The sequence below is a fragment of the Leptidea sinapis genome, chromosome 42, assembly GCF_905404315.1.
Source record: "Leptidea sinapis chromosome 42, ilLepSina1.1, whole genome shotgun sequence".
Lineage (NCBI taxonomy): Eukaryota > Metazoa > Arthropoda > Insecta > Lepidoptera > Pieridae > Leptidea > Leptidea sinapis.
In genome coordinates, this window is record NC_066306.1 from 4,216,964 (window position 1) to 4,242,165 (window position 25,202).

Sequence of the window (25,202 nt, forward strand, 5' to 3'; positions counted from 1 at the left end):
AGTAATTAATAATTGACCGGCAATTATATTAGCTCTTAGTCGAATAGCTTATGTTCCTGGTCGAATGATATTTCTAATGGTTTCAATTAATACTTAAGACTCGAAACAAGTTGGAAGAAATAATTATTGCCAGTGCTTGGGTTTCCAATAGGTCTATTGATTCATGTCGAAAGTACCTTTTATAATCTCTGCGCCTCTGAGTACATGGATGAAAAGTCTCGACAAAAGATAAATTAGGTTCCAAGAATAAGGTGATAATGTATAAATAATAGACATTTAATAATATGTTCTAAGTACTCAATAAGCAATAAACGTAAATATGTTTTACTCAAAATCCCCGAGATACACACGGGGATTTTGAGGGCTAATAGCCGATTTATCCAATTCTAATTCTAGCGTGAACGCGTTTTACGTAGTTGAAATACTTTCACTTATCTCTGTTACTTTCTTAACTGCAGCTTCACGTGTTTCGATGTTCAAACCCTAATTTCTTCAATTAAGTAAGTAAGGATTTTCTCTAAATGAAACAACAAATAAAATCTCGCATCGATCGTCTCAACAAATATTTTTATTATCAAATCAGTGATATGTACAACTACAAATCTATAATTTCCATAATTTAACATTCTAAACAGCGTTTCTATAATTCTTCAATGTAATCATAATAAATATTTTTCAAACCTAATCATAATATATATTTTTGCATTATTTATTAAATCATTTGTGTGAATATGTTCGCTAATTAGAATCTGGAATATCGTCATAAAAAAACCCTAATTCATAATATTAAATTTTATCTACACCCATGCTTTAAATTAACTATTAAAGATTATTACAACAGTTAGCTTATTGCCAACATTAAAACACCCAATGTCCTAATAACCATCACATCAAACGAGAGTTGTAATAAAATTAAATACAACATTACAACACTCGTTTGGATGATGGCTTTGAGACTGGCTTTTCTAATGTTAGCAGTAAGCTAACTGTTTCAGAATCTTTTATAGAGGATTCATATATGGGTGTAGATAAAGTTTTGTATGCAACTGTTGATAATAAGGTATTAAAACCCACAATCGAGTTTTAATACCATATTACACAACAGTTGCATAAATAACTATTATAGGTCGATAAACTCATTACAAATTTATTTTCTGTAGATTATAATCTATTTTTTACCATCTCAAAAAGAAATTGAAAGCTATTACACTTAAATAGCTGCAAGAAATTAAGTCTAAGCCATTTGAAACATATTAAATAATTCATCATATCTGTTTTCTAATGCCTATCATATATTTTAATGCACTAGAGTCTAAGAAACACATTCATTCTCATAAAACTAAATGAGAAACTCTTGTGTACAGTATAGTTTTCCTCGGTCTATATATATTTCATTTTACAGACAGTTTTTAGATATCTATTTTTTACTTTTATTTGACGAAGTGTACTCAAACTATTTTTGCATATTTTGAAAGATCAATTATTTGAGTATTCATCACCAAACACATAGGGCCAAGGTGTCAACAGGTTCCTCCACTGTTCAGTACTTGAACAGATGCGAACTTTAAATATGTCTATATTACAACTCTGATAATTTACTTAATACAATATGTACAAGAACAAGTAACTAGGATAGCGTGCGTGGAGGTTTGATACGGAATGATTGTCTTCGAGAGCTGAAGAACTGGTTCCGTGACTTGTGGATCGTATCGTAGAGTGAACTATAAAATATGTATCAAAGGCGGTAACAAGTACTATACTTGAGAGTAGGCTCACAAAAATAATTATAATATTAATAATTTTAGATTACAAAGAAAAAGATTTGAAAATAGATATTATATTTAAATTTCTCTTTGATAGTATATTTAATTTAGTTGTAAAATCTCGAGAAAATCTCATATAATTATGGGAGCCTACCCTTAACACCACATGTTTAAATTTTATTGATCAAAATAATTTTTAGTTAAGGTATGGATGAGTTTATTCTATAATGATGCAGAAGAAGAAATTAAATTGAAAATGACTGAAGAAACAAATATAAGTATCTAATATCCACTTAATATAACACTTAACATAATTACATTAGTAATTTAACATTTTATACAATAATTTTTAAATGTATCAGAACGCTGTATGTATAGTCAAGGAATTTGATTCGCGTAACGCCTTATAGCCCAAACATGTATTTATAGCATTAGGCCTAAATTGCTGATGACAATTGATAATACTTTAGGCTATATTTCTTTGCAACGCTTATATGGTGTTTGTGCGGAAGTGTTAAGCGAATATAATCTTTAAGATATTTCCATATTTCAAGCAATAAGTCAGCTAATATGCGCATCAACCTACTTGACTGTACCTAGATAAAAAATTCTGAGTATATTTTTCTTAAACAAAAATTTCTATTGAAGTAAGAAAATGATTATGAACATAATATATATTTAGCAGACCGTTCCAAAAAGGACTAACTTTCGAGAACATGAAACTTAAATATACGAAATCAGACAATAGTTTACTTTGGAATATATAGCAGTATGATCTTTCATTTTAGTTATTATTTTATTTAAAACACTAAAATCATTATTAATTACTACTAATAGTATCTTTGGGATAACCTATGAGTTTATATAAAAAAACCATTTGTAGTTTGAGCATTAATTAAAATTAAGCAAATTATTTGAACAGACATAATTTAATACATATACAATCGAAATCAAAAGTACTTACTCAAAATATTATCACATAAATTCCATAATATGTTTCTCAATCAGATTTTATAAAACATTTACACATAAATATCAGAAAAAACAAAAGAAAAACAATAAAAGCTATTATCATTTTTACTTTGTACAACGTCTAACTTGGGTTTTGATAGAAAAGTTAATAATCTTAGATTAAGGATTGGTCTCTACCCACTACCTAACAACTATAGCTTTTTTATTATGGCAATTATTAGATGCTTGTGTGCGTAGCATCTTTCAAAAAATTTTAACATACGCTTCATGTTATTTTACAGTGAAATTATTAAAACCCTAAAATATTTACAGATATGTGATCCCAGTGTCTTTCTTATTTCTTGTTGAATTATTTTTACAAAGTTTTACTAGGCAACCCGGCAATTTAGTTCCAATTATTAGCAAAGTTTAACAGAAAACTGGCACGTCAACGTCACACATTGTTCAGGACTGGCTCGAGGACGCCCACATGCGTAGTATTAGTTGCCGCACTTTGAGACTACGCCTGCGGTATCTAGTTGGAGCGCAGCGAAGACCGATCCTTAATCTAAGTTATTAATATTAAATGTAATTGATGTGCTTACGACTAAACATGGCACGCAATTGTTTGATAAAATTATTATTCTTAAAGGATTATGAGAATCACATAGTGTAAGTACGTCCTTAATTAGCAAATCTAAATACATTTTCAATCATCATATTAAACTTGGCTAATATTTAAGAAGCCATGCCAATAACTTGAATTAAATCAAATATACAACGTGGTAGTGGGACTGATGAAATTTACAGCAGCTATTTTAAATATTTTTTGTATCTGTCCCTCAATTACTTGAAGCAACCAATTACCATTGAGTTCTTTATGTTTTAATGTCATAATGGTAGATATACACTCCCCAATCAACAGTCATCATTTCCCATTTCATTGATATTCATTTTATAATTAGTTCGGGATATTCCGACGTTTAGTCAATATTCTTTTCCTTTAGAGGTAAATTCGATGCACTCTCTTCCTTCCTTGGTTTGTAGAACTGATGCTTCAGTCATCGTCATTTAAAAGATCTGTACACGATTTTGCTTTAGTTGATCTGGAAAGAAAGACATAAAAATGAACACTATCATAATAGGACATAAAATCATAATTTATATGAAGGCATAAAAATTGATTCCTTTAGAATTCTTTTTGATGTAATTTCTAATAACTACTATATACTACCGCTTCGGAAACAAATGGCGCTCTGAGAGAGAAGATGTATTTTAAGATTAGATTAATAAGTTATATATTATAAGATTAGATTAAATTAGATTAATAAGTTATGTAATTGCTATGTACGTAACAAAAGCTTAAAATCACTGTTACAATGTTGTAAACACTTAAGTTGAAAGTGATGCTAAGACCCATGGTATCCCGCATGTTTATTTGCCCATATCTGCTATATATTTTATATTGAATGGTAGCATATAGGTAGGTACTCCTACCGCATAAATATTAAAACACTTTTATCCTTTACACGTACTTCACATACGCTGCGTTTTCTCTCTCAGAGTGTCATTTCAATTGTTTTCGAAACAGTGGTAGCATATTACTCGTTAAATCAATGACTATACGAGTCGTAGTTGTAGAAGTGTATTTTGTATTTGAAAATACACCAAGCCCTACACTTGTTTTCGTGTAGATCTAAAAGTGTATTTTGTATTTGAAAACAGTTGTCTTTTATGCTAATAACTAATTATTTTTGTACGAAAATATTGACAATGCACTAGAAATAATGGCGTTTCTCAAATCTAACCTTAGGTATATTATCAACGCTAAATACAACAAACTGAGATCATTTATACGTCTAGATAGACTATAACAGCTGAAAAACGTTGAAAAATATTGCGGTTGACAGTTAACCTTTACTTTGAGCAATGAGTTAGCTTGTCACGGACACTAATAAAACTGGCCTGTTTTCATCGGTGGTCTAGCAGCAATCGGCTCTATCTAGACGTAAAAATTATCTAATACAACAAACGGTAAACATTTGCAAGAAAATATTGCAATAATAAAATTTCTATTTTATTAGTTCTGTTAGTCGTTTGGAATGTTGTAAAATGTGTTATGTAAAAACCATTCACTCGTTTAATTTGTCATTGAGCGTTACCTAGAGCATTGACTAAAATTCCACTTTTTTTTTTTATGGAATAGGAGGACAAACGAGCGTACCTGGTGTTAAGTGATCACCGCCGCCCACACTCTCTTGCAACACCAGAGGAATCACAGGAGCGTTGCTGGCCGCCGGCGGAAGGTGTACGCGCTTTTCTTGAAGGAACCCATGTCCTATCGTCCCGGAAACACCGCACAAGGAAGCTCATTCCACAGCTTCGTAGTGCGAGGAAGAAAGCTCCTTGAAAACCGCACTGTGGAGCTCCTTGAGAACCGCATATCGTAACTTGTGGCGTGTCGTGGATATCGTCACCTTGCATGGATAGTAAAAATATAAATAACTCACTGATTATTTTTCACTCTACGGCACACTCTGAGTTCTATTGAGCCATGTTTGACAGCTTTGAAGAGAGCCAGGGCTTCTATGTGCGCGAGCTCGTGACAGGCTTGCCCGTTGACTGCTAGAACCTCGTCTCCTGTAAAGCACAAAAGTGTTCGATAAAGCATCATTTTGCTATTTTATTTTTTAACATTAGAAAGAATAGAATAAAAATTTACAAACCAGAATGAGTAATATATTCTTAGAACTAACAAATAAATCCAATTTAATAATACAATTTATAGCTAAAAACGAACAAGGTACTCTGTACGGAAGTGAATGTCACCAAAGGGAGCTAACTCAGAAATAAGATGCAATGGCGTGGCGCCAATGTAGCACTGGTTTTCAGTAGCCCTAACATTATTGAGCCCTGGAGTAGCAGTGACTAGTAATTTTTTAAATTATAGTATTGAATATAATTCAATAGAAGTAAAAACCAGTAAATAAAGGCAGTGTAGATCTAATTAATGTATTTTAACTCTTAAAAAAATAAATATAAGAAATTGAACGTAAAAAGAAGATCATTTAGATCTCAACGATTGAAAAATATAAATCTAACGATTAAAAAATAATATAAATAAATGCTAATATAAATTATGGTATATGTCAGCCAGTGGTTGGTACATCTAGATGTATACGGTTAAACGTCAAATATAAAATTAAGAATGCTTAAATTTTCGCTTATTTTTTTTGGGTAATACTAGTTATATCCGGGTAAAACTAAGTGTACTTAACCTTCTAGTATTTCCTTAACATAATATATTATAACTGGATGCATCGTCTTTGTAACACACTGTAATATATTTTTTTATGGCAGTAAGGGACGAGACGAGCAGGACGTTCAGCTGATGGAAATTGATACGCCCTGCCCATTATAATGCAGTGCCTCTCAGGATTCTTGAAAAACCCAATAATTCTGGGCGGTACTACAATTATTGCGCTCGTCACCTTGAGACAGGATGTTCAGTCTCATTAGCCCAGTAATTTCACTAGCTACGGTGCCCTTCAGACTGAAACACAGTAATGTTTACACATTACTGCCTCACGGCAGAAATAGGCGCCGTTGTGGTACCCATAATCTAGCCAGCATCGTGTGCAGAGGGGCCTCCCATTGTGGTCCCATTTCCACACAAATTTCATTCTATTACTTGTATGAATTCAGATCCTATTATGCCTATGAAAGAACTGTAACACCTGACTTACAAAGACAATTAATGATCTAAACTTGAGTGATTATACTTTAATAGCTACTTAGCTCGTTAAAAAGTATCTATAATAGTTAATAATGATAAACATACGTACCGGCACTCAGTCTACCATCATCTATGGCTTGACCTTGTGGAAGAATACTTTTGATAAAAATCCCAAGCGGGCCTCGGGGTGAGTCGCGTCCACCCACAATTGTGAATCCAAGAGGTTTTTTCCCATGACCTTTCTCGAATGTGATTGTGTGATACGTATGTGTTGGTGCCCGCGGTCTTCTTGGCAGAGTGCAGAAGTTAGCTGCATTCGGTGTTTGAATATCATTGTTATCCTCAATTCTATCAGCATTCTTTTCGGTTATACCGTCCGGTGTGTCCACATCCACTACATCACTCGCACAACTAAGTATTAACTCATCTTTATCAGCACCACTGTAACTGACAACCTGCCGACGCAAAAGTTTGTTGTTCATACTACTGTAGTTTGCGTTCTGGCCTTTTACGAAATGTGAATGAGTGGCCACCGCACCCACGGCGTCCGTTTCATTTGACACTGATAACGCATTCCGATTACACGACAATTCGTCCTGAGACTTACGTTGTCCCTTTCTGACGTCATATTTATCACTATTTCTATCCTTGCCTAACAAAATTGCGTTTTCGTAGTCCACTGAACTTTCCCTCATTGAGTCGCCATTTCTTTGACGATGGGAATCTTGTTGAATTTTTGAACATGAAGATTTTTCTCTTGGTCTACAAATAACAATATCAATTTCAGACGAACCAGATCTCAGTGCTTCCTTGGCTTCTGACATTGTGAGGTCTCTGAGTCTTCTGCCGTTAACATTTAAGAGCTCATCACCAATTCGTAGCGTTCCTTCTCTGAAATACAAAATAAAACATAAGTTTAAAAAGTTTGTTGATAGTCCGTGCCTATCGAGCAACGGGTGGCGGATTCGATCCCAGCTGAAAACATATTCCATTTATCGGGGTAACGAATAACTGTACCGATCGCAGCTGTCAATATTTGTTTTTGTTCAATATTACTTACAGTACTCCAATTGAAAATTAAAACTCGTTCGGGGTTGAATTAAATGAAGATATCGCAATTTTTTTTTGTAATGCGCATACATGAAATCTTCTATCATTTTATTTGTATAGATTTGTAATACATGTTATAAATCATGTCAATAGTAATATCTTTTTTCACTTTTCTCACTGCAAACTTTCACTTTAACATAATATATTTATGTAATAATGATACGACCCATAGCCGAATGGTTAGTGACCCTGCCTACTAAGCTAGAGGTCCCGGGTTCGTATTGTTTCCGAATCATGGATGTTTCCATTTAGGTATGTTTAAGTAAGTATATTGTTTTAAATATATCGTCTCGCAACCCATAGCACAGGCTTTGCCTAGTTCGGGGCGGATAATTTGTGTATAAGTGTGTCAATATTATATATATTATATTATCATGTAATGGTTGATGATCTACCATCAATGCGGGCCTATACTAATCTCTTGATGACTGATATAAAGACTATAATTTTATACTTACTTAGCCGCTAAGCCATCAGGAACAACATGAGCTACTAGATATCCAATGTGTCCCTCATCAGTAAGTTTGGTTTTGGCTATAAATATTCCTAGTTCATCGCATGGAGCTTTTCTAATTATTTTGACAACTTTGAATTCCGACTGCACCTTATTAGAATTTTTAAGTGGCTTACGGCAGGGAGGGATCGGGGGTATTCCGCAGTCTACATGAGTAACATCTCTTTGACGCATTTTTTGTTTTTCTGTGAGCTGAAGATATTGAGGCTCTAAATAATCGTCTGTCTTTGGCATTCGCCTCAGTATTTCTTTACGATCTAAGGATAAAGCTCTTTGGGAATTCCTTGGCTTAGGTTTTGGAGCATCATATCGTTCTCTACTCCTTCTATGCGAGATTCTTGTTTTATTATAGCCTTGATCACCAGATACACTTCTACTATGGCACGGTATCTGAGGATTAGTTTGAGATGCGGAACTTTCACAACGAATAGATATTCTATCATTATCAAATATTGATGATGCTGCGGACTCGTTAACTAATATCCCAGAATCAGCATCCTCACAGTCTTGTATTAAAACATTTTCATCATCACAAGTCATATTGTACACATCGTCATGAAATACTGAATTATGACTTTTTTGAAACTCATCTAAACCTGGCAAGGCTCCATATGAGAAACTTCTTAGTTTTGCTTTTACCCCACCTCTTCTTTTGCGGCTTTTATTTACTGCACTGGGTGTTTTGATTTCACTGACGTTACTAAGAGCAACATTGTCATCTTCACTTTGCTTATATAATTTGGATAATAGTTTATTTGTTGATGATCTTAAATATCTATCAGACATAGCTCGTAATTTCGCAGATAAGCATGAACTTGGCCCGATAGTGTCCTTGTCGCTTTTGATCTTATACTTATCAGTCTTTCTATCAGATTGTACATCAATTGATGTTTCATCATATGTTTCGAAATCATCATTAAATATTTGATCACTTGATTTTGAAAGCTTTGTTCCTGCTTTGGGAATGACATGGTAACGATCACATTCGGAACCAGAACTATAACATCTAGTTCCCCTATTGGTGAAAGATTTACCATCTCGCCAATTCAATTCGACGGGGCTTTTAGCATAAAATACTTCATCGTCATAATTTTGCATTTTAACCCATGGATTGTGATTTTCAAATTCAATTTGAGATTCTGGATAATTTTCTACAAAACGATATTGATTCATATCATCTACTTGGCCAAAACCACTGCATTCGCTTCCTGACGTTGATAAAGCGTCATCTTGTCGAAAGACTCCATTTGATTTGAAACAGGAAAGTTTTGTATTCTTAACTTTATCTAACAATGGATTACGTCTTTCTCTGAAAACCATGTTGGAGTCTTTTTCTAAAGAGCCTCCGCGTAGTTTACGACTAGAATTGCAACTTTCTTGTGGCGAAGTTGCATTGTTTTGTAGAGATATACGACGGGTGACTGGAGTGTCGCTTGTACGATGACAAGGATGTGGAGATTTTCCTACAATTATAACTTGATCGCTCAGATTGTAGAAATTCGTCTCCACCGAACTACTGCTGCCATTGGAGAAGTTTACAGGTGAGAGATCTGAAATGAGAAACATGAAGATTTTAATACGTTTTCAAACGCAAATTCTGCATCAGTAATGATCTCAATTTAACCCTTACCTAATCGTGAGTGGCGACTAGTTCGCGGTTCCGCATCTGGAGAAACGGCAAGCAGCCGAGGCGGCTCACCTTTCCTGAACCACCGCATTCTTAACTACCGTTTCATTATTGTCGCTTTCACTAAAACAAAATACAGAAATAACTTTTAGTGTTTCTAAATGATATCTGTCAATAAAATATTTTTGGAGTATAGTCTTGACTCGAAACGAATGATAGCATGGATTTATGATGAATAACTGTGAAATCTTAGGGAGAAATTTGGTGATGACCTAAACCAGACCTCTCTATTAAACAACATTATTTTTAGTTTGAATTGATTACTATAAAAATTGATAGTCTTCTTGTAAATGATTGTAAAGCCTAAGCTATTTGTTTGAGAAATAAATAAATCAAAAACTATATCGCAATAAGTAATCGCTATTATCACGTAACGCCACTTAACCTTGCTCGTGACAACAGATTGCATTGTGTAATAGATTCTAAACAAATTGTAACAATCGTTCTAACTGTTGCAGTAACTCGTGAAATAAAAAATGGCTAAGTTATCTCTGATGTCTAGCAAAACAAACAACGCTTATTTAATAAAGTGTAACTAGTGGCTATTTTCTGTAAATTTATTGTCACGATAAATTGCGTATTTGCAACCAAATCGATTTCTTATCTATACTAATAATATTATAAAGCTGCAGTGTTTGTTTGTTTGTTTATTTGAACGCGCTAATCTCTGGTACTACTGGTCCGATTTGAATGATTATTTCAGTGTTGGGTAGTCCATTTATCGAGTAAGGCTATAGGCTATGATTTTTTTTCAAAATTAGGGATCCGTAATAAAATTGCTATTTTGTAACACAAGGTGTAAAATCGAAAACCTATTTTTGCGTGCTCTGCAAAAACTATTGACAATAGAACAAAATGATGTACAGGCTATAATATAGGCAATATTTTATTACTTATAAAACTATCGCGTGAATTATACTTTATATGGCAAAACAACGTGTATAAATAATCTTACCGATGAAAATTTGATTACCATGAAACAGTCTTTATCAAAAAAAGAAACTTTCTCGAAAATAATTTAACGATCAGAAGTAAAGGTATGACTAATATATTTGTAATAATAGGTTGACGTCACAGGTATACGAATCGCATCACATAGTAGATAATATGAATAGAAATATATTTTTTATTCAGTACTAGTAAAATAATATGTCTGATGTTCCCAGAGAATTGACGCCAGGCCAACTATGAGATACACACAAGAAAAAAAAACTAAAGATGAAAATTTAATCAACGTTTCAATTCTGTAATAGGCATACGTGAATAATATAATGAAAGTGTATAATATTTCATATTAATTAATATGGAAAATATCATTATTATGTAGATCAATATTGATATACGTATTAATCGGCTCACTAACATTTGACTAATATCCAGTAATAGGTACGGTATCATAATATAACACCTCTCAGTTGGAGGCTCCTTTGCACAGGATGTCTGCTAGATTATGGGTACCACAACGGCGCCTATTTCTGCCGTGAAGCAGTAATGTGTAAACATTAGTGTGTTTCGGTCTGAAGGGCGCCGTAGCTAGTGAAGTTACTGGGCAAATGAGACATAACATCTCAGAATTTGTGGGTTTTTCAAGAATCCTGAGTTGCACTGCATTGTAATGGGCAGGGCGTATCAATTACCATCAGCTGAACGTCCTGCTCGTCTCGTCCCTTATTTTCATAAAAAAAAATCTCATCAGAAGTGACAGTATCGTCAACTTTATATTTATTTTCTAAATATAATTATTTGCATAAGATGAAGAGACTTCAACGACCTTTAGAATAACAGACAATGCACCCTCGACTGTGTTTTATAATAATAAAATAAAATAAAAGGTTATGCTTAGTGCATCGTGTTCAGATAACGCAAGCCCCTTATCTTGGGTTATCATAACATGTCATGTTGTTAAAGTAGCAAAATCTTCTTAAATGGGTTCGTCGTATTCTCAATCTAATTTACGACTACCATGACGAATTTTGTACAAGTTATTAAATATACAATCAATTATTGAAACAACATAAAGTATAAAATATGCATTGCTCGTTGAATTTTAAATCACTTTGTACATTTGAATACTTTTATTGAAGTAACTTTTTTTGTGATGGTCATTTTGGAATTTTATATCATAGTTTTATTTGCAGTTAGTTATAGCAGTATGCTATGATAAGCTTACTGACACACAACTTACTTTCTATACAGTGTTTTAAAATTGTTTTAGTAATAAGTTGTCTCACTATTGTGATTTATGAGATATAATATAAGTATAAGAGATATTATATAAGGATTCCATTAGTTCCTCCCATCAGGTATGGAACCGTAAATATCCTTAATTTGTTAGTATACATTACTGATAAAATTTTATTTAAAAAAAAAGAAGCGTAATTGCGATGCCGCTCTGAATTTCGGGTTCAATCAAGAATCCTGGGAGGCGCTATATTGTTCTGAGCAGGGTAAATCTTTGACCCGGCAATCTTTTATACGTGACCGACTTGCTGGTTCGATGCTATTTCTCTTAAGAAATAACTTTTAATAAGGTTATATATATATATAATTATGATATCGTATCATTTAAATTCTATAATAATGTTATTTCATAAGTACATAAACCACCCTTTTCTCCTCATTTTTAAATATCAGCATTTTTTTAAAGATAATAAGGGACGAAACTAGCAGGACGTTCAGCTGATGGTAATTGATACGCCCTGCCCATTACAATGCAGTGCATAGGATTCTTGAAATACCCAAAAATTCTGAGCGGCACTACCACTGCACTCGTCACCTTGAGACATAAGCTAAGTTTCATTTGCCCAGTAATTTCACTAGCTACGGCGCCCTTCAGACCGAACCACAATAATATTTACACTTAACTACTTCACGGCAGAAAAAGACGCCATTGTGATACCATAGAGCCATAATCTAGCCGGCATCTTGTTGTTTAATTTGTATGTTATTGTAAATGGCAATATAACGTTTTGGCAAGAAAATAATCAGGTATGAACCGGCTATAAATAGAAAAGCCACCTTAACGAGACCCTCAGCGGCTATACTATTATGTATACCCGACAACGGCTGTTAAGTGTCTGGCAAAGTTTTAACAAGCTGAACTTATCTCTACAATAGAGAAAACTCTCACTATCCATTCGTACGCCAGACAAAAACACAGATGCCACCAGAAAATCGCACGGAAGAGCTCATAAACGTGGATTACGTAAACCATGTTACGTTCTGTTTTCATATTTATTGCCAATATATATTTATACGTAAGCTGGCTGTGCTTAACTAACGGTTAACTTAATTCTACAGTGTTTTAAAACGTAATATTCATAATTAAACTAATTAAAATTAATACTTATGAAACTCCTGTGTAATAGTAGGTAACCTTTATACAAGCTGTTTTTTTTAATGAAAATAAGAATCGAGACGAGCAGAACGTTCAGCTGTTCAGCCCTGCCCATTACAATGCAATGCCGCTTAGGATTATTGAAATACCCAAAAATTGTGAGCGGCTCCTACCACTGCACTCGTCACCTTGTGACATAAGATGTCAAGTCTTCTGTGCCCAGTAATTTCACTAGCTACGGCGCCCTTCGGACCGAAACACGGTACAAGACACCCATCGTGCACTATGGTGGTTGCAAGTAATATAAGTGTGTAGAAAATACGGAGATTGAAACATGTGATTTTAAAAATGTGTGATTATCATTAATCTAAAATGATTTGAATTGTTCTAGAAAATTCTAGAATGATCTAGAGATTTCTAGAATTATTTGGAATGTTTTCAAATGTAAGCCTTTATTCTAATTTAAATTTTAGTATGATCTTAAAAAAAATTATATGAAAATTTTTTAAAGAAGTTGTGTTAGATTATTAACTTAAAGTGAAAAAATAACTAAACAAATTAAATGACCCAGAGAAGCGGGTATTTACAGCTAGTTGATGTATGACAGTTTAAAAAGTAGGTAATTAAATCACACAATTCAGTTTTTTAAGTGTGCGATAAACATTCTGTAGTAGTATTTAAAAGAATTTTGTAAACGAAAGGTGAATTGTTTGCAAATCTTACGTGAATTTGTATTCGAGTCAAATGGTTAACACATAACTGAAACCTCGCCAGTGTCACCAGGAAGTTGCTTGCGGAAAAACAAGGAAATGTTAGTAGAGGTTGCGTAAGCTATGACGCGCCTTTAATTCTTTAATGCTGTTGACATCCCTGAGATGTGTATTCACAACAATGAAATTAATGCAAGGCATGTTTGCATGCTCACAAAATACAGAATTTTTTATGAATACATTTGCATAGATAGATAAAATACATGTATTTGTTTAAAACACAATCACGAAAAAGTTTTATTCGCTTTTGATTTTTCATTTAGTTTACTGAATACCATATTATGTACCTGTCATTGGTGTTGAGGATGAAGATGAGTGAAATTTATTTTTCATTCATTTCCATAACATGCTCAGACATCTCGGACGGGTTACACTCATTTGCATTTAAGGGATTCCATTATGCAAAGGGGTAAAGACGCCGTATTACTTAAGATAGAATTCCAGACATTCTACAAATGTTTAAATTATCTTTAAATTGATGTCGCTTGATCTAAGCGACTTGAACATTTTCTCATTAAACTTCAGCGCTGAGTTGGGAAACATTGACTGTGTTAAGATATTTTGAACCGTATCATTTATTTAATGTTTGTAATTGAAATTTAAATTATTAATGTAATTATTTAAATTCAGTTTTCAAATTTTACGATGCGATGTGTAAGATAGATTTATGTTTGACTTTGATTTATTGAGCGTACTTAGACTTCGCTCAGACTTTCCTTACGTAAAACTTACCTGAGTGTCACAAATCGTGAACTTGACCTTTGCATTGATCTGTCTTAGATCAAGCTCAACATAATTTCAGCTGTCAAATGACAATAAAAACAAAATCAAAGATTCAAATTGAAATATTTTTATTCAAAACTAGCTGACCCAGCTAACGTTGTATTGCCGTATAAAGTAATAAGAAGAAAATCAATAATTAAAATTTTTGGGTTATAAAAAATGGTTGACGAACGATTCTCAGACCTACGAAATATTAAATCGTACATAAAATGTATCGTACTACAAATTAATTATTATATTCGATTGCTATCTTGCAACCCTATTTCTGTGGAAGGAACAGATTGTAGACAGATGAAAATTTGAAGTTGTATGTATTCTTTAATGCTGACTCATTCTTCAATTTGCTCCCAACTTGTGCAGCCACACGCCATATCACAAAAATTGAACTAAATTAAATGGTTGTGTTCAGAAATTTAATTTGTGACAAAACTTAAGATTTATCATGTCGTTCTCAAGTTTTAGCGAGACTAACGAACAGCATTTCATTTTTATATATATAGATAGATAGGATGTGACATCACTTGAATTGAAAGTCAAAAAATACCACTAATTTCTAAACGAATGCCTCAGACCTGAGAAGAATGGGGGCAAAAATCTCAGAGGGCCTTTTTTTCATAAAAAATGAGGTTTATTATAAAAATAACATTGTACAATTAAACTTAGTAGTTAATAGCCTGAGAGCGGTTGCTCCATTCCTAATCTGTGGTATCATTAAGAAAGTCATTTTCGTTTACCTATATATGTCATACCTATATGTACCTTTAACACACAAACGATTCTTTTGAATATCGTCATACTCATGTTTTGAACATTTTCTGGGATCTTGTTGTAAAAGCATATAGATCGCCCCACAAAAGACTTAGCCGAGTTGTTCTGTTCTGAGTTTGTCTGTTTCTGGTGATAACATTATGGTTATGACAGTTTCTAGCAAATTCACTTATGATTATCACTATATTATACTATGAACATACATTACATTACCAATTATATATTATGCTAAGCTTACGGATGAGATAAGTTTTAAGTAAGTAAAGTCTAACCAAAGTCTAAGATCTCTCCTCTCTCTCAACCCTCTATAGATCTCAGCCGAAGTAACTAATTTTATGAAATGTATATAAATGAGATGGTCCAATTCAAAACAGGTCTTTGAACATAGGATATGATCGTAAAAAAGTGAAAAATACAGAAATTTTACTGAAAACAAAAAAAATATTTACCAGCTTTAGCAAGATTGCTATACTTTCAAGCCATTTGGTCGTTATAGACACTATTTTTCAGCTATTTTTCGTAAAGTACATTTATTTATTTTATTTTTATTTATTTCTTATTAACAAATTACATATTATAGGTAACACAATTATTGTACATACATAAACTTATTTGAGTCTTACCGTGTACAATAAGGTCGTCGGAAGACATATAATATTATTTAAATTTAAAGTTTAATACTTAATTAACTACTTAAATTAAATTACTTATGTTTAAAGAAAAATGAAACAACTTAAAACTACATACAAATATTAATTAAACAGAAAAAAAAAAAAACAAAACAAAGGCATAAACATTTAGGTGCTAAGAAATTTTATAAACAACATTACAAACTAAATAACATACAAATACCCTCAATATTAACACTACATAGGATGATGAATTAATTTTTTTACAGTTCTAACATTTGTAACAGTGTTTTCCGCTGGGATTTAATATTCAAACTACTAGTCATAGCGGGGATCAAATTAGCTCATTTCATACACGTAAGTAACGCGAAATCTAATGTTGGATGTACCATCTGCTTTATATCACTATCGTAATTTTAATACTTTGCGTATATATTTATTTTCGGCCATCCACGAATCGTTAGCTAGATGAAGAAATATGAAATTTTTATTTAGGGTTTTCTTCCTTAGATATATGTTTCTTTTATAAATAGGCAGAATGGAATATATTTTTTGCAGCGAGAAAATATTAGGTAGGTTTTGCTCTGTCTTGACTTTTTTATGTTTAAGCCACTGCATCGATTAAGATTAAATAAAGTAAGTAGATAATTGGAGACCCTGGATATGACAAAAGATAGTTTTAACCCCTTCATCTTTTGAGGGGCTTAGGTTTGTATGAGGAATAAATATTTCTTAAGTAAAATATATAAAACTGTGGAAAATAAAGAATATGTTTGAAGAATCAAATACAATATTATGTATAAATTAATATGACTACCACATTTAAAATTGAAAAAATATTTGAATTACGACACAAACATCTGACAAATGAGTTTTAAATTAAATTAAACTAAATTTCGCGAGTACAGATACTAGGCAAACATAACAGGATACAGATCAAGAAAATATCACCAGAGTTGTATGTATTTAGGTGGTGAAACTTCCTGATTTGGAGTGAATGTCACGTATAAACTGATGACATGAACAAGGTATCAGTGATTCCGTGAGCGATATAGAAAACTACGTTGAACACAAGCGGCTGCAGTATTGAATACCAACGCGAATTACGAATCACAACATATCTCTAAGTACAGACAGTTTTGGTTATTTTACATTAAATATATCTTTGTATTTCAATTTAAGAGATAGCTTAAGTTGGTCTTGTTAACTAATGCATAGTTATAATATATTTATTATTACAGAAATAAACTGATGATGCCTACTACTCGGCTAAGTCGAGTTAGTAAGTCTTTTGTGGGGCGATGTATATGCTTTTACAACAAGATCCCAGAAAATGTTCAAAACAAAAGTATTACGTTATTCAAAAGAATTGTTAAAAAACGTTTGTGTGGTAAAGGTTACTATAAAATAAATGACTTTCTTAATGGTACCACAGATTGGGAATGGAGTGATCGCCCTCAGGCTATTAAATAATAAGTTTAATTGTACAATATTACTTTGTAAACATATTTATTCGATGAAAAAAAACCCCACTGAGTTTATTGCGCCCATTCTTCTCAGGTCTGAGGTATTCATTTTGGAATGGGTGGTAGTTTTTTGACTTTCAATAAGTGATGTAACATCCTATTTTGAATAAAAATATTTGAATTTGAATTCGACAATCTGACGACCGATATAGTCCAGTGGTTAGTGACTTTACTCATTTAACTGGAGATTCCGGGGTCGAATCCCGGTAGGTTCAAACACGTTTATATGTTTGTTTAAGTATGCATATTGTATGAAATGTATCGTTGTCTTGTAACCACGGTACAGGCTTTAGACCTAGTTTGGAACAAGATAATTTCTACAAAAGTGTGTCAATATAAAAAAACCGTCCCTGGAAAGAAAAATTTGGTTTCTTATAATAACAATATTGATGTACAGTCGGTTACTCTTACAAAACCATTTTTCACAAAAATACCTAATTAATTATGAGATAGTTATACAGATAAGTCTAAATATCTCTAAAGCTATAAAAAAAACTACTTACTTACGTACGTTGATCAGCCAACGATGTGGTGAAAAATTTGGTCTAAGCAAGGTCTATACTATTATTCCGAAAAAGAACATTTTTTTGTTTTACTTAATATACGTTAAATAATATTTTTGTAGTTACAAAACACACAATTATATTCCTCCAAAAATTACTTCGATCATTCAAGTTAAAACTAAAGATTATTCATATTGAAATAACTTTCTCTGTGAAATGTAAGACTATGATAAACAATAAAAATAATTCCAACAAAACTAATTGTTTCGAACTTAATGCTATTAGACATGCTGATATACAATTCATTGTATCGAATTCGATGAAATTAACTTTCAATGTATCAAATTAAGTATTCGTTACTTAACGGCATATTGAGAATGTATTAGCTCAAGATATTAAGTATACTAATGGGCAGGACATGTGGGACTAGGGTCCCAAACCAAAGATGGACTTTAAAAGCGACAAGATGGAGTGGTCGCTCAGGTAACAGATACCGAGGTAGACCCAAAATGAGGTGAAGTGATAACGTTCTAACAGTGGCAGATAAAAACTAGCTGGAAAAAAATTGGTAGTTGTGGAAGAAGATGGAGGAATGAGGAACTAATGGGCAAAACATGTGGCTAGAGTCCCAGACCATAGATGGACTTTAAAAGTGACAGTGGTGCCTCAGGTAACCCAGAAGATACCGAGGTAGACCAAAAATGAGGTGGAGTGTTGATCTTTTAACAGTGGTAGGTAAAAACTTGCTGGAGATAGCAAAAAATAGGGAATTGTTGAAGAAGATTGAGGAGGCATATACCCGAATGGGATCAATATTATAGTTTAGAGACAACATTAGTTTAAGGTATAATTTTTTAAGTTACTAACATATTAAAATCTGTAATCTATGTAGTAAAGTATCCTGTATAAAATACTACATTTGACTAAAGATCTTTTCATCATAAAAGGATAAAAACGCAAAAAATTTCACTGCATGTCAAAATTAACAGATCATAACGGACAGACTGACAGTCACTTTCACCATGCAGATTATAAAGTAAATGTCCGGGTAAACTATTGTATTAATTTTCTGCGTTAACTAAGATTAAAAATACTTACGCTACTAAGAAATACTCCAAGGTCAATTAATTATTTATTGTCATTGATCGACTTTAATTATACAAATTTCTATGAATACTGTCATTACTGCTTATTGGCCTTAAGCATAGACTTATGGCCGTTTTCAATAACGTATCTCTAGTTAAGGATTACATTGCTGACACCGTTTAATGACAAGACCTTATCTATCCATAGTTATGTCCAATATAGTTATAGTCCAATGCTTTATGTCGATAGGTTATTGAAATGTAAGTAAGCGTAAAAGGATAGATTTGTCTACCTCTAGTAATACAAATGATTTGAGTTTTCTTTAGTTTTAATTCCGCCAATATTTGTCTTTAAACAAGAGACATTGAGTCTCGTACCAGATTTTGGCGAGACAACAGGTCCTGAGGATGCCTCGTGTAGAGGCGAAACACGTGTCGAATTGTTTAAAGACAAATATTGGCGAAATTAACACTAAAGAAAACTCAAATAATTTGTATTATTATGGATTTCCGCAAAGTAACGCCTACATCAATATTTTTTTTTACATCTAGTAAGTTAAACTAAGGATAGATAAGTTATTGAAAACGGCCATTAAAATAAACCATTGTATTGACGAACTGACAGCTTGGCTATACGTGATCAATTTTGATTTCTCAATGCGTACGTTAGCTAGATATATAATATTCAAAATACCAAGTAGATAATGCAAAGTGCTACTAACTGTTTACGAACTGTCAATAAAACTCGGTTACAGTAATTGTTAATAATTTAATAATACTTCGCTTACCTTTTTAATCGACTTCAAAAAACGAGGAGGTATTGAATTTGTCGGATTTTTTTTATGTTTGATACCACTGAACTTTCGACTGGGTGAATCGATTGAGATAATTTGAAAGCTGGTGCTTCCCTTGTGGTCGCAAAAACCACAAGTCTTAAATGTCTTATACTTATGTATATGCGCGACAAATGGACGAATAACTTAATATCGCGCCAACTGAATTCGATGATTCTTTTTTTATTGGAAAGGATAAACTTAAAATTGGATCATCGAGATTGTTTAAAAATACGCAATGATTTTTTTTTACTTTTTAGTGCATATTATATCTATTGTTTTGGAATAGCTTTTTTTAAAGTCGGTTATTTTTTTGTTAATTTTTTTTCTATCTAGTTGTATCTCCGTTGGAGATGTTCTTTTCTCTCGCACGCATTGTATATACGCTAGTGTATTGTAAACAATTTGTTATTTTAAAGTCATGTCCCTCACTTCTAGGGATCTCCTTCTTATAAAATTATTGGGGTTGGGCAAGTTATCAACTGTGAAGTAGATCCTGTAGATGGAGCCACAACCTGAAAGTTCCACAAGACATACAAGATTCACGATCCATGCGCCACTCGAAAGGTTGGCTCAGTTGGTAAGAGCGCTCGGATGGTTGCGCCAGTCCCGCATCGTTCATAAATTTTGGTTACAGATTTAGTTAGTATATTGTATATCTATGGTCTTAAGGCCTCATCCACAAAGAATGCAAACCATATTAGTCTTCCGTCTCTTTCAGTTACTCGTTATTAATACTCTTTCTCTTTCGTTCCTAAGCCTTATTTCGTCGTTACATGTGTACCCGGCCTAAGTTTGAGATGGATGGCAATAGCAGTCCGTTTTTAAAAAAGATAAATCATTCAAATAGGTAATATTCATAAACATCGGAGGTCACGTAGTGATGTCAGTGCTGTGTCTGAGAATAACGATGACGCATGCAATGGTTTAACAAGAATATAACAGGTAGTGTAGACAACTATTGAAATAAAACATTTTTAAAGGATTAAAACGCGTGTAATTGTAACTGTTTTTTAACGTATTATTTGCTACAGACAGATGGTTTTTGGCAAAAAAAATTTTTATAGCATACCTCTAAGGCAATAAATGGCGCTAATCTTAATGACAACTATGACAATTACTTCCTTGGCTAATTACATCTGTAGTCACCCTGAAAACGAGATCTGGAAAGGTTTTGAAATTTCGGGTTAACTAAAAAGATAATAAAAATTTACGCAAAAAACTAATGGTTACAATTTAAGTTATAATCATTTAAAACTCGGGGACTGCAGCGGTAAAGCTATTGCACAGCATTTTTTATCAACTTATGCAATTATAATTATTTATTTACGCAGTATTTTTTTTTTGATAAAATTAATTTAAAAAAAACAAACGGGAAGTCAGTAAAATTTAACTTGCAAGATTTGATTAAAGACAGACAACGGAACAGGTGAAACTAAATAAAAATGTTTGTCATAATAATAAAAATTAAAAAAACAAAGAAAAAAAAATAAAGAAATTAAAAAAAATCTCGAACCTGGGACCTTCTGCACAAAAAGCATGCGTGATAACCGCTATTCCACGGCAACTGTAATTACCGTGCCGAAATATCTATATACATCTAGTAAGTAAGTGTTAGGTTATTTTCGTTACGGAATTTCTGGATTCGGTCTCCACGCTCAAGGCCCGCGATAGAAGCTATGCAATAGCTTAATAGATATTATGGAAGTAAATAAAGCTAATAATAAAAATGAACCTCCAACTTAACTCACAAAACATTCGTGTATGAATAGAACACCGGTCGACATAAGCAAGCTGCAGTCGTCAAAGCTCTATAAAACTTAGCTTAGTCTTTCACGGAAGTTTTTTCTTCGTCAAGTTGCGAGGCAGGAGCATTCCTATTGAAGTAGGTTTATTGTGCTTCGCTCTCAGGGAGTTGGCGTCTGTCAAAGCCGACAAGGAACCGCTTTGACAAATTAAAACTACCTTCGTTAAGGCTTGACTATATTCATGGGAAAATTATAATATGAACATTGCGGAATATTTTAAAGATTATTATAATTAAGTGAGGCTCATGATTATAAATTTTTATATTCGCGGAGCTTAGATATTATAACATACATAAATCAAGTGTTACCTAATGATTATTTCCAGTGTGCTCCTAAACTAATGAACTGATTTTAATGGGGATTACTTCATGGAGTGCAGTTTAGTCCAACTTGAGAGATAGGATAGTTTTTATTTCAGAATGGGACACATAGTTATTTTTATTTCCGATATTTGTTTTGTATGGACATATTTTCTATGAGAGAATTTATTGACGCATGGTTTGACAGTTCTTATGTGAAACAATTTCATTAAAATAACAGGGAGCAAATATTTTTACGAAATAATTCTGTGATGTTAGGTTCTTTTTAGGATTTGTACATATGATAGAAAAAAGAATCAACCTGTCTGTATGACATGTGTAAAAAAATCAAATCAATTATATGATCTTTTACGCCTAATTTATTTATGTTAAAATTTCCATACGTAACCAATGATATTACGTAACAGGGTCACCATTATTAACCAATTCAATATTTTGACTTTATATGCTTACTAGGATATCCAGTTTAAGAATAAATCAAGTCTTTTAATTTTATTAGTATTATGATGATGATATTAAACTAAAAGAAGAAAATATAAAATTATATTTTTAAAATCTTATGTTTTATAACGATATAAAATCAATTAATGGTTTCAATAAATTAAAAATAGTATCTGTTGACTAAGAAACAAATTAATTCGAATAACAACAAAAGAAAAATAAAACCTCCGAAAATCGTTATTATTTGACAATTAGAGACAAACTATTTTCATTGTTTTAAAAATTATATGTAAATTGAAATTTTATGTTGAAATTTGTTTAATTCTCGTCCGTTGGTTATGGTTCAGTAGACATATGAGTTGCAAGAGGCTTGGTAGCTGAAGTATGATACAAATGGTGAAGTTGACAGCTAACGTCAGGGTGTTGCAGTTGCGTGACGGTGTGAGCGCGCATCCACAATATTCGCTCTGATAATTTTTCCCTAACGCAGTAGAATAAGTATAACTTTAAAAATAAATACTTGTGGTGGCTTTTTCGATCATATCTTTGTTAGTAGTAGATCATATTGTTTAATGTAATACGGAGATGATGCCGACTTACATCAAGTAGACCATCTGTTCGTTGAATCAATTACCTTCTTAAGAAAAATACGTATTTACCTTTATTATATCAATGACCCCTGTTGGCCGATGCAGTCCTCGTAGTTTCAATAAGCAGTATTAATTTAATGCTAATAGCATGTAATTACTGTAGTTAATTTATTATGTTAAATAGATAATTAATGCCTTCAATAAATTAATCACTAATCATCGGTTTTTGTTAAAAAGTGATAAATTATCTTCGTTAAATATGTAGTAATTTAAAGTATTTTGAAATTAAGACCTTTAGTTATAAATGTTATAAATAAAATGTTAATAATTATCTAAAATAGTTATAAATGTTAACTGTTATGTGCATGCTAAATATGTAGCTAATTTAATGTTTAATAGGTAAAAATATGAATACTTGTATATTTTATTTTAATATAAATCTCAAAACGATGAACATCTGGTATATTATATCATTATCACCAATGCTTCGTGATTCGATAGCCAATCCAATTTAAAATTAAATGCCGAAACTGCGCGTTGCAAAACAAGAGTGTCAGTGTGAGTGAGATCGCGATATCGGTAATACTACTCCGCCGGTTAGATGCATAGATGATATTATAGTATATGTAAATATATGCATCGTATATGTATATATAAATCGGTAAATATCAAACAGTCCACTATGTCTTATATTGCGTAAACAGACCTTCATTTGATGATTACTTGTTCAATATTTCTTAATATGTGTTAGTGCTGATTTTTGATACATTAATAGTAGCACTTGACATTGTTGAAATGATTTCACGAGACTAAAACTATCAAAACCAATTTTATCGATAGAAAAAACAACAAACCTCAAAACTTAATGAAACTGATCAAATACTGGGCGATCATGATTATATAATTTACGGAAACATTGAATTTCATAATGTTTAATTAAAACTCAAAAGAGAAGGTATGAATTTCTATGAACATCTTTCATGTAGAGATATGGATGAGTGATAATTTTATAAATTAGTTAGTTTATTTGTTACTTAACAACTGTTAGCTGTTACTTGCATTTTAAATAGTTAATTTATAAATATTCATATATCATTTTGTTTGGAATATTGTCTTTAAGACATGAAATATTCACCAACTGCTTTGTCTTGTAGATTGTGAAATCTCAACGTATCGTCATTTACAAGAGAAAAGATGTGTAAGCCTTTATTTAAATGCTGAATGCTACGGTGCTGGTGGTGGAAACAAACAATTTAAATATGCTGATATTTAACAGTAAAAAATTGTTCAAATTGTTTTTAAGGAATAATTTTAAATGCAATATTCATATTTGCAATGTGATTCACATCAGTCTCACTTTTCACTGATTTTTTAATATTTATGAACATTCGATTTACTATATCTTGTTCTTCTTTGTCTTATTGTTCATTTCTGTAAATAAGTTAAAAATAAAAATTATAAAAATAGCACTTACAATATTCCTTTCAAAAATCATTTGATGATAATACAAAAATAAGATCAGAATGCACACTTTATCAAATAAAATCAAAATCGCTTTATTCATTCAGGTAAAGGGAACAAAACATATGAATGGATAGTTTTCTTTTCTTTTTATATTTACTGCCACTTTGCAAGGGTTGAGCTTTAATGAGGATAAGTGGCAAGAAACTCATTGCCACTCTTTTGAAATCAACATTTACAGCTTCATCGTTTTATAAATCATTTAATCTACACTATAGTATGTAAAGTGACGCAACAAAAAATGTGACATTTTATTAGTTTTGTATGTTATATGTAGTTTAGATAATTTATGTAGCTATCTACAATAAAACAAACGAATCAATACATTTTATAATTGGTTATTCAATAAGCACACAGCCATAACGACATAACATATTAAAATTCATAATGAATTCTAAGAACCATAATTAATTGACTACGAACAAAAGTGACAACATTCTAAAACGTGGTAACTTGTATATGTAACTGGTTTCAGCAGCTATTTCGACAACTGTCTACACACCTGATCACAGCGTGCTCACATTGGA

At 32.2% G+C, this 25,202-nt stretch overlaps 1 protein-coding gene across 2 annotated transcripts in view; it reads right to left on the reverse strand.

The window, feature by feature from the left end:
- Positions 1-639: 639 nt before the first annotated feature.
- LOC126976751 (uncharacterized) overlaps positions 640-25,202 on the reverse strand; it is a 69,938-nt gene continuing 45,375 nt past the window's right edge. For both annotated transcript variants that reach the window (XM_050825313.1, XM_050825314.1), the window contains exons 2-6: positions 9,705-9,824; positions 8,019-9,624; positions 6,560-7,341; positions 5,225-5,354; positions 640-3,820 (exon numbers count right to left, since the gene is read on the reverse strand). In XM_050825313.1, the coding sequence (XP_050681270.1) occupies positions 3,772-3,820; positions 5,225-5,354; positions 6,560-7,341; positions 8,019-9,624; positions 9,705-9,792 (2,655 nt within the window). In that variant the 5' untranslated portion in view covers positions 9,793-9,824 and the 3' untranslated portion in view covers positions 640-3,771. The remainder of the gene's footprint in view (positions 3,821-5,224; positions 5,355-6,559; positions 7,342-8,018; positions 9,625-9,704; positions 9,825-25,202) is intronic.